The sequence below is a fragment of the Eleginops maclovinus genome, chromosome 3 (genome assembly GCF_036324505.1).
Source record: "Eleginops maclovinus isolate JMC-PN-2008 ecotype Puerto Natales chromosome 3, JC_Emac_rtc_rv5, whole genome shotgun sequence".
NCBI classification, from domain to species: Eukaryota; Metazoa; Chordata; class Actinopteri; order Perciformes; family Eleginopidae; genus Eleginops; species Eleginops maclovinus.
Window position 1 is genome coordinate 232,501 of NC_086351.1, and position 12,094 is coordinate 244,594.

General features: G+C 45.6%; 1 protein-coding gene across 1 annotated transcript in view; it reads left to right on the forward strand.

The window, feature by feature from the left end:
- The window catches only part of LOC134861663 (collagen alpha-6(VI) chain-like), a 14,381-nt gene extending 3,789 nt beyond the window's left edge, over positions 1–10,592 (forward strand). The window contains exons 2-11 of the mRNA XM_063879057.1: positions 641–673; positions 1,299–1,886; positions 2,296–2,382; positions 2,602–3,162; positions 3,347–3,904; positions 4,027–4,602; positions 6,523–7,104; positions 7,792–8,145; positions 8,834–8,916; positions 9,021–10,592. Coding sequence (XP_063735127.1) covers positions 641–673; positions 1,299–1,886; positions 2,296–2,382; positions 2,602–3,162; positions 3,347–3,904; positions 4,027–4,602; positions 6,523–7,104; positions 7,792–8,145; positions 8,834–8,916; positions 9,021–9,125 — 3,527 coding nt within the window. The 3' untranslated portion in view covers positions 9,126–10,592. The remainder of the gene's footprint in view (positions 1–640; positions 674–1,298; positions 1,887–2,295; positions 2,383–2,601; positions 3,163–3,346; positions 3,905–4,026; positions 4,603–6,522; positions 7,105–7,791; positions 8,146–8,833; positions 8,917–9,020) is intronic.
- The last annotated feature ends 1,502 nt before the right edge of the window (positions 10,593–12,094 follow it).

A 12,094-nucleotide genomic window follows, 5' to 3' on the forward strand; every position in this document is an offset into this window, starting at 1 on the left:
TTGCATTATCAGAAAATGTGTGTGAGGAGAGTCAGAACAAAACTGCATGCATTACCAGAAAGGATGTAGAGGGGGTCAGAGAGCCACTGTGAATATCCAGGGAAGTTCACACACCTACATTTCCCTTTGTTGTTAAACCCACCGGATAGCATTTATATAACCTCAGGAGGCTGTTTCAGTTCCAACAAGGACAGGACTGGGCAAAATGTCCTTACTTCCCAAAAAGACCTAAATTGCTTAAAAACTCCCACCAGTCCTCAGTAAGATGCAAGAACACACACACACACACACACACACACACACACACACACACACACACACACACACACACACACACACACACACACACACACACACACACACACACACACACACACACACACACACACACACACACACACACATTCAGGGGACAGCAGAAGGTGGGAACTTCAGCTTCCCTCTGTGCTTCCTCCTTGCTGTAGAACATGTGAGGGTGATGATGCTGCACCATGACTCCTCTGAAGGAAGCAGCTCTGAAATGTTGCTCTGGATAAACTCCTCTGTGTGAACGTGTTTCTCTCAGCTGTAGAGAAGTGGTGGAATGACTCCAGAGTTCACTGACGTGTTTCTGATAGAAACTCTTCTGCTTTCTCCTCAGGGCTCCAGGCTGCAGGAGAAAACACCTCCACAGGTAAGCTGCTCACTTTATTCACCCTGTTTCGCTTTTACTCTTTTATTGTATTCACATTTGACATGATTGGGGTCTAAAAGAAAAACTTATACAAAGGTAACTGGACATGTAAAAGTGTTGGGATTGTATGTAATGCAGATCAGTTATTATTGCGCCATTGCTCTCAGCTGTAGGGCATTCTGAAAGCCTCTCCTTTCAATATCAAACAGCAAGAGTGGTGTGGACATAAGAGGCTGTGTTGCACCACCAGATGTGGTTCATAGTTGGCAAATATAAGTCAAAGGACTAAGAGCATGGTCATGCACAAGGACATTTCATACATACACAACCAAGTTTAGACAATATTTACACAAACAGAGGAAAAAACAAGAAGAACAGAGCCTTCTGAAACACACTGTGCAGGCGAGCAGCGCCGTTCTATTTGTTCGGCTTAATCCCTTCCTTTTCTTCACAATCGAAGTGTCCTCAAAGCATTCCCAAGACCAAAAGAAAAAGACTCAAACTTTTTTAATAAAGTCACTCTTGAGAATGTCGACGGATGACAGACAAACTAACAGTAAGAGCCCAACATGTAAACAAAGCATTAAGTGTTAAATGATGTTACTTCTTTCTCCCCCCTGTCCAGTGTGTGAAAATGCCACCTTGGCCGACATCGTCTTCCTGGTGGACGGCTCCTCCAGCATCGAGAGGACAAACTTTGTGAAGATCAAAGGTTTTTTAAGCAGCGTCATCAAGGCCCTCGAGATCGGCCGGAACAAGGTTCGTATCGGCCTGGCTCAGTACAGCGAGGAAACTTACCAGGAGTTCCTGCTGAAGGATCACATGGACAAGACATCCCTGCTGGAGGCTGTTAAAAGAATTCCCAAACGAAAAGGAGGCACGGAAACAGGCAAGGCCATCGACTTCCTCCGGACGCAGTATTTCACGGAGGAAGCAGGGAGCAGAGCCGGCCAAAGGGTGCCTCAGATCGCTGTGGTTATCACGGATGGAGATTCCACGGACGATGTGACAGCACCCGCCCAGCGCCTGAGGCAGCATGGGGTCATCGTGTTTGGCATCGGGGTGGGACCAGCCAACCTGCAGGAGCTCCAGTCCATCGCCAACCGTCCTCCAGAGCGCTTCCTGTCCTCCATCAGTAACTACGCAGCTCTGCAGACACTGAAAGACAGTCTGCTGAAAACTGTGTGCATCTCTGTAGAGGATCAGAAGCAAGGTAAGGCAAAGGATTGAATATCTTGTAATTAAACAACACAATCGGAGGAAAACCACTGTCCCAAAAAGCATCAACTGGGTCATAAACCTGGGTACTCCCTGATATCCAGCAGGGGTCGACTCCATGGGATATCAAAAGAACTCGGACTGTATAGAAGTCTATGATAAAAGGACCCAAATTCTCACCTGATCTAATATTATCAGTAAATGCTCCTAATGAGTTTAGGGTCTTTTGTGTTTAGTGAAATTAGACGATGAAGCAGGGCCGAGGAATTTACAATTGGAGCGTCTCTACTAAGAAATGTACATTTAGAATTCTTACTTTTTCACAGCTTTGTTTTTTTAGATCCAGACTGGTCTACCATAACAGCTGATCTTCTTACTGTACTCATTCTTGTGTTTCCTCTCAGCTTTGGCAGAAAGGTTTGCAGACATCTTCTTCCCGTTGGACAGTGGCGTGACTGCGGCAGAGTTCCAGCGGTGCACCATCAAAGAAGGTCTGAACCACTGATTTAAATACCTTACACCACATTCAGCTACAATAAGTTCAATCCACCATGAACACAAAACTCAAAACAGCAAGACATGTGCAAGTACTTTGAATAAGCTAAACCACAATCAGCTTTGTCGTAAACATTTCAATTCGTTTTGGGTAAGTTAAGTTACCGTATTTACTTTGATAGAATCAGATCATATTTTTGCTTTTCCTTTTCCAGGCTGCGTACAGAAGGATGAAGCAGACATCTTCTTCCTCATCGATCACTCAGGAAGCATTTACCCCAACGACTTCAAGGACATGAAGAAGTTCATGATTGAGTTTCTAAATACCTTCCGCATTGGGCCACAACATGTCCGCATAGGGGTTGTGAAATACACAGATTCACCAGATTTAGAGTTTGATCTGACCACACACTCAGATGTCAAGAGTTTGGAGGACGCTGTAGAGGCAATAAGACAAACAGGAGGCGGGACAGAGACAGGAAAAGCACTCACTTCCATGGTACCACTCTTTGATCGAGCGCTGGCCACGCGTGGTCACGAAGTCCCGGAGTACCTGGTGGTCATCACTGATGGAAAGTCCGCTGATGAAGTGAAGATTCCTGCAGAACAAGTAAGGGCGCAAGGAGTCACTGTATACGCCATCGGGGTGAAAAGTGCAGATTCAGTTCAGCTGCAAGAGATCGCCGGCGACCCCAAGAGGACTTTCTTCGTCAACAATTTTGATGCTCTGACGCTGATCAAGGACGACATCATCACAGACATCTGTTCTCCAGAGGGTAAGAAAAACTGGACGAGGGTTGAAAAGGCATTTGGGAAATTCTCTGTATGTTAGCCGTTCTATATAACGTTCTATGAAGTGTAAAATAGAGGGCTTTACTCGGTGGATGGGCAATGTGCAACATTCACAAGTAAAGCATTGAAAGACAGACCACGACACTAACAGTGCTACTTTGTCCACAGCTTGCAGTGATAGACCGGGCGACCTCCTCTTCCTGATTGACAGCTCTGGAAGCATTGGCCCTCAAGACTACGAGAAAATGAAAGAGTTCATGAAATCTGTCATCACCAAGTCCGCCGTCGGGCAGGACAACGTGCACGTCGGTGTCATGCAGTTCAGCACCATCCAACAGCTAGCGTTCCCCCTCAACCAATACTTCAGCAAGGACCAAATGCTGAACGCCATCACAGCTATGCAGCAGGTTGGCGGCGGCACGCTCACAGGGGAAGCCATCACGGATGTGTCGCAATACTTTGACGGACTGAGAGGAGGGCGTCCTGGCATGAGGCAGACGCTGATAGTGATTACAGACGGTGAGGCACAAGACGAGGTCAAGGAACCCGCCCTGGCTGTGAGGAACAAGGGAGTGGTGGTTTACGCCATCGGAGTGGTGGACGCCAACACCACCCAGCTGCTGGAGATCAGCGGCTCAGCAACAAGGACGTACACTGAGAGGGATTTTGACGCTCTGAAGGACTTGGAGAACGAGTTGGCCTTGAAGCTATGTAACACAGACACAGGTAAAACATCCCAAATCCACCAGAGCAGCTATGTGCATCATTTACATGTTCACAACGCAAGTCGTTCTTCAATGTTCCTTTTAAACTCCTTCTGATCCATTTGTGTTTTTATTTCCTGACAGACTGTAAGAAGACGGAAAAAGCTGACATCATTTTCCTGGTGGACGGCTCCACGAGCATAACCCTGGAGAAGTTCAGAAGCATGCAGAAGTTCATGTCGTCCATGGTGAACGAAAACACCGTCGGCAAGGACCTGACGCGCTTCGGAGTCATCCTGTACTCCACCAACCCCAAATCCGTGTTCACTCTGAAACAGTATAGCTCAAAACGAGAGGTCCTCAGAGCAATTCAAGATCTGAAGTCCCCGTACGGAGACACCTACACCGGCAAGGCTTTAGCGTACTCTTTACCGTTCTTCAACAAAGACAACGGCGGCCGGGCGGACCTCAAGGTGCCTCAGATCCTCATGGTGGTCACGGACGGGGATGCCACAGATCGCCACAGTCTGGTAGCGCCGTCCGTGGATCTGCGGGAACACGGGATCAGCGTCTTCAGTATCGGAGTGGAAGGAGCCAACAAGACACAGCTGGAGATCATGGCCGGGCACGAGTCCTCCAGAGTTTTCTACGTGGATAATTTCAAGGCCCTGGAGAGTCTGTACAAGAACATTACTCAAGCCCTTTGCGACACCCCGCCAGGTAAGAGTCAATCTGCCGTAATTAAGTACGTTGACTCCCGTACTTGAGGACACATTTTAAGTACTTTATGTAAGTATTTTTTTGTATTGAGTAATTCTACTTCAACTCAAAACAAACCACAAGAAAATATTGTACGTTTTAATTTACTACATTTATCTGACAGGCTTGAATTACTTTACAGATTGATTATCTATTCACCGCAAGAGAACAATAAAACGACATATTTGAAACAACAGGTAAACACATAAATGTGCATCTACCACCCTGTGTTCAGACAGGCTCTGTACTGTCATTTTGACCCCACGGGGTGAGATCTTGCGTGGAGCCCCAGATGGAGGGAGATTAGCAGTGGTCTTGTATGTCTTCCAGTTTCTAATAATTGCTCCCACAGTTGATTTCTTCACACCAAGCTGCTTACCTATTGCAGATTCAGCTTTTCCCAGCCTGGTGCAGGTCTACAATTTAGTCTCTGGTCTCCTTTGACAGCTCTTTGGTCTTGGCCATAGAGGAGTTTGGAGTATGACTGTTTGAGGTTGTGGACAGGTGTCTTTTATACTGATAACGAGTTCAAAAAGGTGCCATTAATACAGGTAACGAGTGGAGGACAGAGGAGCCTCTTAAAGAAGAAGTTACAGGTCTGTGAGAGCCAGACATCTTGCTTGTTTGTAGGTGACCAAATACTTATTTTACCGAGGAATTTACAATTAATTCATTAAAAATCCTACAATGTGATTTCCTGGATTGTTTCCCTCATTTTGTCTCTCATAGTTGAAGTGTACCTATGATGAAAATTACAGGCCTCTCTCATCTTTTTAAATGGGAGAACTTGCACAATTGGTGGCTGACTAAATACTTTTTTGCCCCACTGTATATCAATATATATATATATATATATGCATATATATATATATATATATACATATATATATATATATGCATATATATATATATATATGCATATATATATATATATATGCATATATATATATATATATGCATATATATATATATATGCATATATATATATATGTATATGTGTGTATGTATATATATATATATACATATACACATATACATATATATATATATGTATATGTGTATATGTATATATATATATGTATATATATTATATACATCTGTTATACATAATATATGCATCTGTCCATACCTCCTCATTCAACAGTGTAAAGTGTTTAAATACTCTCAATGTATTCCAAATATGTATATATTTCACATCCTCAAATCTTTACTGTTGATATTGTAAATATTCTTCTCTCTTTTTCACTATTTTATTATCTTATCTGCACCATGTATGTTGAGTTGTTGGAGGAGCATGGGACATAAGATTTTCATTGCCAACATATACGCTGTATCTGCTGTGCATATGACCAATAAACCTTGAACCTTGAAACTTGACCGCTTGCCAGTTCACACTACACAACTCGCTCGGGAGTCTTGAAGTCGTTGTGGTGTGCACACTACGCGATTGAACGGCGACGGGATCACACACTACACGATCTGTCACCAGGAGAAATCCCCGAGGAGTCTGTCTGGTCTCCAAACTACGTTTTCTCACAAATACACGCGAGAAGTGACCAACAGTTATTATGTTTTACCTAGAAACTGTCAATAAGTTACTTTGCTTAAGCTTGTTAGCACATCAGCTAACGTTAACTTGAGTGAATTGTGTAGCTTAGCTACAACTTTACAGTTCACAATCAGGTTTCAAACAGCTGTGTCGACTTCTTTTTAGAAACTTGTGCAGCCCCAAAATCCTTCTGGGAGCGGCCGATTGGGCTAAAAATCGTGTAGTGTGAACTTGGCATAGGCTACCAAGAATGTATTCATAGGAACTTGAAGTTTGCCTTTTGTATGTCTTGATTATTTACTAGCTATTCAGAAACCTTTTTGCTTTTGCAGTTTGTGAGAAACAGCAGGCCGACCTGGTCTTTCTTCTGGATCATTCCGGCAGCATCCATCCGGAGGACTACACCATCATGAAGAACTTCACCACAGATCTAGTGAACAGCTTCAAAGTGAGTGAGAATCTGGTGCGTGTCGGACTCGCCCAGTTCAGCAGCGAGTTCCAGGACGGGTTTTACCTCAACCAGTTCTACAGCCAGGAAGTCGTGAACAAGCACATCTTGAGCATGTCGCATAAGGGAGGGGACACTGAAATCGGACGGGCCCTGGACTCCATCATGGGCTATTTTGAGGCGTCACGTGGCAGCCGAAGATCTGCCGGGATCTCCCAGAATCTGGTGCTGATCACGCCCGGGGAATCTCAGGACGACGTTGAGGATGCCGCCGATCGTCTCCGGGCTCTGGGAATCGAGATGTTCGCCATCGGCATTGGAGACGTCCACGAGCTGGTGCTCCTACAGATCACAGGAACACTGGAGAGGCTGTTCACCGTGAACAACTTCAACAGCTTGGATAAGATCAAGCAAAGGGTGGTCGAGACAATCTGCAAATCCAAGGACTCTGGAGGCCTGCCCCAAAGTTGGTGAGTAGAAACATGTGGCGTCACAGATTAAAATCAGTCGCTCTCTAGAAAGCGCTGAGTGAGACAACCAGTGCATATAACACATCCTTCACATGTCCCTTCTTCTGAGGTCTTTTAATGCTTGCAAACATGCATTAAAACGGTTACCTGATAACATCAGGACAGCTTGTTTTTTAGTTCCTCTTTCTAAAGGGTCAATTCCTAAATATCAAAACGTCCGTCTTCCTAAAGAGTACAACCTAAAGGTTATAGGTTACATATAAAATTGGGTTACACTTAAGACAATTGCGCAGGGATGTGGTATTTCTCTGTTGGACCCTGAAGGCAGCATCTCCCTGGTGTTAATGGGATTTCTCCATGTTATTTGGGATTATTGCAGAAAATAATCTCTGTGTCAAACAAACGTTTAGTTCAGCAGATAATCTCCACATTAACACCACACACACCGCAATGATTTCTGAAGTCACTATTAAATCTGCGACAATCCCTGTCATTACTTGACTCTGGTTTCTGTTCAGAGTATGTCAGACTGGTGTCTCTCTGTCTCTTTGTCCCTGACAACAGTTCTTTTTGCAGAGGTCTTTTTGTTGAAGGTGAATGTGTCCTCTCTCTCCCTCTCTGTCTCTCTCTGTCTCTCTCTCTCACTCTTTCTCTCTGTCACTCTCTCTCTCACTCTCTCACAGACCTGCTGTTTCAGCCCAACATCTCTGTGTCCTCCTCCATGGACGGGGTCTCCGGGGCCCAGCAACAGGGGTTCCAGGTGTTCAGAGGCTCCACCTTCACCATCAGCTGCTCCATCCAGCCTCAGTATCCAGGAGGCTCCTTCCAGCTTAACTTCACCTCCTCCCAGCTCAACTTCACCTCCTCCGACCCAGCAAACATCCCTGACTCACTGCCAGCTGTCAATCACTCTGCCCACTTCCTGTTCCCGGCTGCAGAGCCCGCCCACCAAGGAAGCTACAGCTGTGTGTATCACGTCTCTGTTTCTGCTCATGGCTTCTCCTCTGAGAGCCGTCTGCTCTCCGTCACCGTCACAGGTGAGCTGTTAGAGTTTCCTGTAGGACAGAGCGTGATGCTCAGCAGGATGGGGGGGGGAGATTCAGTAGATTCAGGCAGCTACTGGTAACCAGTGAAGCTGACTTCCTGTTCCCAGCTTTGATCAGGGATCCTATAGGAACAGAGACACTTTGAAACAGATGTTGTTAGCGTGTTATCTTGCAGTCTGAAGTCAGATCCCTCCAGAAGTCAGCCGGTCTCTGAAGGACTGCTCGCTCACGCCTCCTGCAGGCCGCCTCGCCTCATTACATCTTTTATTCTGGGTCCTTTATCTCTCTTCTCTCTGCAGCTGTCTCCTCACCATTGGTTCTCCAGCTGTAGCTCACATTGGAGTATTGCCATGAGTACTGAGTGTTTGATGAGACAGATACAGCAGCTTCTCCCTGCACTCCTCCTGTCTGCTATGAAACACACACATATAAAAGCCAAAGGTCAAATCTGTTTAACTTTGTTCCCAGGATGTAATAATCTGTCCAACAGGAGGACTCTGTGTCCACAGAGCCTCGCTTCAGATAGACACAAAGAAAACCTCGAACAGGAAACAGGGTTTCATGAAGATCTGCAGAAGATGTAGTTCATTGTAATCTAACTGTAGAGACGAGTCTCCGTGCTGAAGTGGGTTCAGGTCTCTGTGTGCTGACTCTTGATGCTGTCCCTGTGTTTGATCAGATCCAGCACCTTTTATCCTCCGAGCGGTCGTCCTGCCGCTGACTCTGCTGCTGGGGACAGTCGGCCTCTTCTTCTACTGTAAGGTACGGACACGTGTCTGTTGTTCTCACCACGGACTGAAGGAAACACTGTTACTGAACAGCAGTGATGCAGGGAGTCTCATCTGTGTGCTGTCATGTCTCTCCAGGCCACCAGGGGGCGGAAGCCGGGCCGACAGGAGGACATGGAGCTGGATGATTATAACCTGGGTGTTCCTGCAGCTGGAGAGGAAGGAGCTCAGGGAGCAGAGTAGCAGCTCCAAGGAGCTCCTCTCGCACACGGCTTTATCAGCTCCTACAGCTTTTAACCCACGTTATCAAATATAGCCTACTGTCTTCCCTCTGATCCTCACCAGCAATGTGTTAGTGCCTCACGTTTCCTGACTTCCTGTCAGCTCAAAGCCCATTGGTTCCCCCTGAAGATAGAGCTTTAAAAACACCACTATTTTATTTTATTAAGTCCAATCAGTGAGTGCAGTCTGAACCCAGAGACCCACCGGCCGCTCAGGAACAAGGCTGGTGAAATCTGGGTATATATTAAAGTCCAAGTGTCCTCTAAAGTCAGTATTAATACCCGATGTGTGAGTCTACGGTTTGGAGCAAATGAATCCTGAGATAACAGGTGAACGTGTTACAGCGCCACCTAGTGTTGGATCTGTAGATCTAGAGCACATGGAGGGTCGGTGTTTGAGATTCTATTTCAAATTCAATGAATAAATCAAATACAGTTTATAAAAGATTTAGGACTTGAACCAAAGTGAATAGTTTTAGACTTTTTGAAATCAAGGCCTTTTCTTATTTCATAACAGTGCTGATATTTTGGTGATTGAATTTGTTTTAGTTCAGAAGAACTTTGCTTGATTTTGATATGAAGTGATTGTTTGTATTTAGTTTAAAAAAGAAGCTTTCTGAGAGAAGTGCGATTATATTTGTAATTGACCCAAATGTTTAAGAGTTGAACTGTAATGCTCTTTCTCCGTGTTGTAAGAATTGTTCAGGTGTTCTGACTTCGTTTGAACGGCTGTGCATTTTGATATGAAGTGATTGTTGTTTGTAAGAATTTTTCAGTGTTTAAGAACTCTGCTTTTCTAGAACTTTCCCAAATTCATCAGACTTTAAATACAAAGACGTTGAAGTTAGAATTTACATAACGCTGTCATAAGAAGTTTCCTTCCTCATTAGTAAAGTGCTTTGTTGTAAAGATGGTTCTTGTCTTTTATAATGTAGGATGGAACTTATTCCGGAAGATGTATAATGAATGTAGTCATTTCTTACTTTGATAAGAGTTTTTATTTCTAAAGAATTTGGCTTTTTTTCACAGAGTTCAGATTATCTTTGTTATTTAGGATTTTTCCCAAATTCAAGACTTTTGGTGTTTTTTTGTTTTCTTTGTGTTTTTTAGCTGTTGTGATTTTAATCAATCATTTCCGCCTTTTTTGTTTTGCACATTTAGAGTGGTCCTGACCCAGATTATTAAGAGTGTTGCTTTGTGTTTTATCCAATTCTTTATTAGACCGAAATGATTTCTCTCTAATTTGGCTTGATTTCATAATTTGTTTGGACCAGTTTATGACTGAAAAGATGACGATGAAGCAAATATCTGAATTACAATCTGAACAGCTGTAACAGGAGCCTCCAGGAACAATAGAGCGAGTCCGATGTAATCAATGCACAGTTTGTTATTTGCTCTGCACCAAAAAATAATAAAGCTGCTTCAATAATGAAGCTTTGAGAGTCAGCTGATTTGAAAAGTGTTCCTCCTGGTTGGAAAATGTTTAGTTTGTTTCTGAGAGAAATTTTACAATCAGTAGAACGATCCAGGGCTTTAGTTTTCACAGGTTAGCATTCGAATAACCTCTGAGTCAAAGACCGTTTCTGATACTCAGAGGTGTACTTCAGCAGGAGAACCTCCACATAGTACCCCCTCTCTCAGTGGAACCCCCTCTCTCAGTGGAACCCCCTCTCTGAGTGGAACCTCCTCTCTCAGTGGAACCCCCTCTCTCTGAGTGGAACCTCCTCTCTCAGTGGAACCTCCTCTCTCTGAGTGGAACCCCCTCTCTGAGTGGAACCTCCTCTCTCAGTGGAACCCCCTCTCTCTGAGTGGAACCTCCTCTCTCAGTGGAACCCCCTCTCTCTGAGTTGAACCTCCTCTCTGAGTTGAACCCCCTCTCTCAGTGGAACCTCCTCTCTCTGAGTGTAACCTGTTCTCTCTCAGTGGTACCTCCTCTCTGAGTGGAACCTCCTCTCTGAGTGTAACCTCCCATCTCTGAGTGGAACCCCCTCTCAGAGTTGAACCTCCTCTCTCTGAGTGGAACCTCCTCTCTGAGTGGAACGGCCTCTCTCTGAGTGGAACCTCCTCTCTCAGAGTGGAACCTCCTCTCTCTGAGTGGAACCTCCTCTCTGAGTGGAACGTCCTCTGTCTGAGTGGAACCTCCTCTCTGAGTGGAACCTCCTCTCTGAGTGGAACCTCCTCTCTCTCTGAGTGGAACCTCCTCTCTTTGAGTGGAACCTCCTCTCTGAGTGGAACCTCCTCTCTCTGAGTGGAACCTCCTCTCTGAGTGGAACCCCCTCTCTGAGTGGAACCTCCTCTCTGAGTGGAACCCCCTCTCTGAGTGGAACCTCCTCTCTCAGTGGAACCTCCTCTCTCTGAGTGGAACCTCCTCTCTGAGTGGAACCTCCTCTCTCTGAGTGGAACCTCCTCTCTGAGTGGAACCTCCTCTCTGAGTGGAACCCCCTCTCTGAGTGGAACCTCCTCTCTCTGAGTTGAACCTCCTCTCTGAGTGGAACCCCCTCTCTGAGTGGAACCTCCTCTCTCTGAGTGGAACCCCCTCTCTGAGTGGAACCTCCTCTCTCTGAGTTGAACCCCCTCTCTGAGTGGAACCTCCTCTCTGAGTTGAACCCCCTCTCTGAGTGGAACCTCCTCTCTGAGTGGAACCCCCTCCCTGAGTGGAACCTCCTCTCTGAGTGGAACCCCCTCTCTGAGTGGAACCTCCTCTCTGAGTGGAACCTCCTCTCTGAGTGGAACCCCCTCTCTGAGTGGAACCTCCTCTCTGAGTGGAACCTCCTCTCTGAGTGGAACCCCCTCTCTGAGTGGAACCTCCTCTCTGAGTGGAACCCCCTCTCTGAGTGGAACCTCCTCTCTGAGTGGAACCCCCTCTCTGAGTGGAACCTCCTCTCTGAGTGGAACCTCCTCTCTGAGTGGAACCCCCTCTCTGAGTGGAAC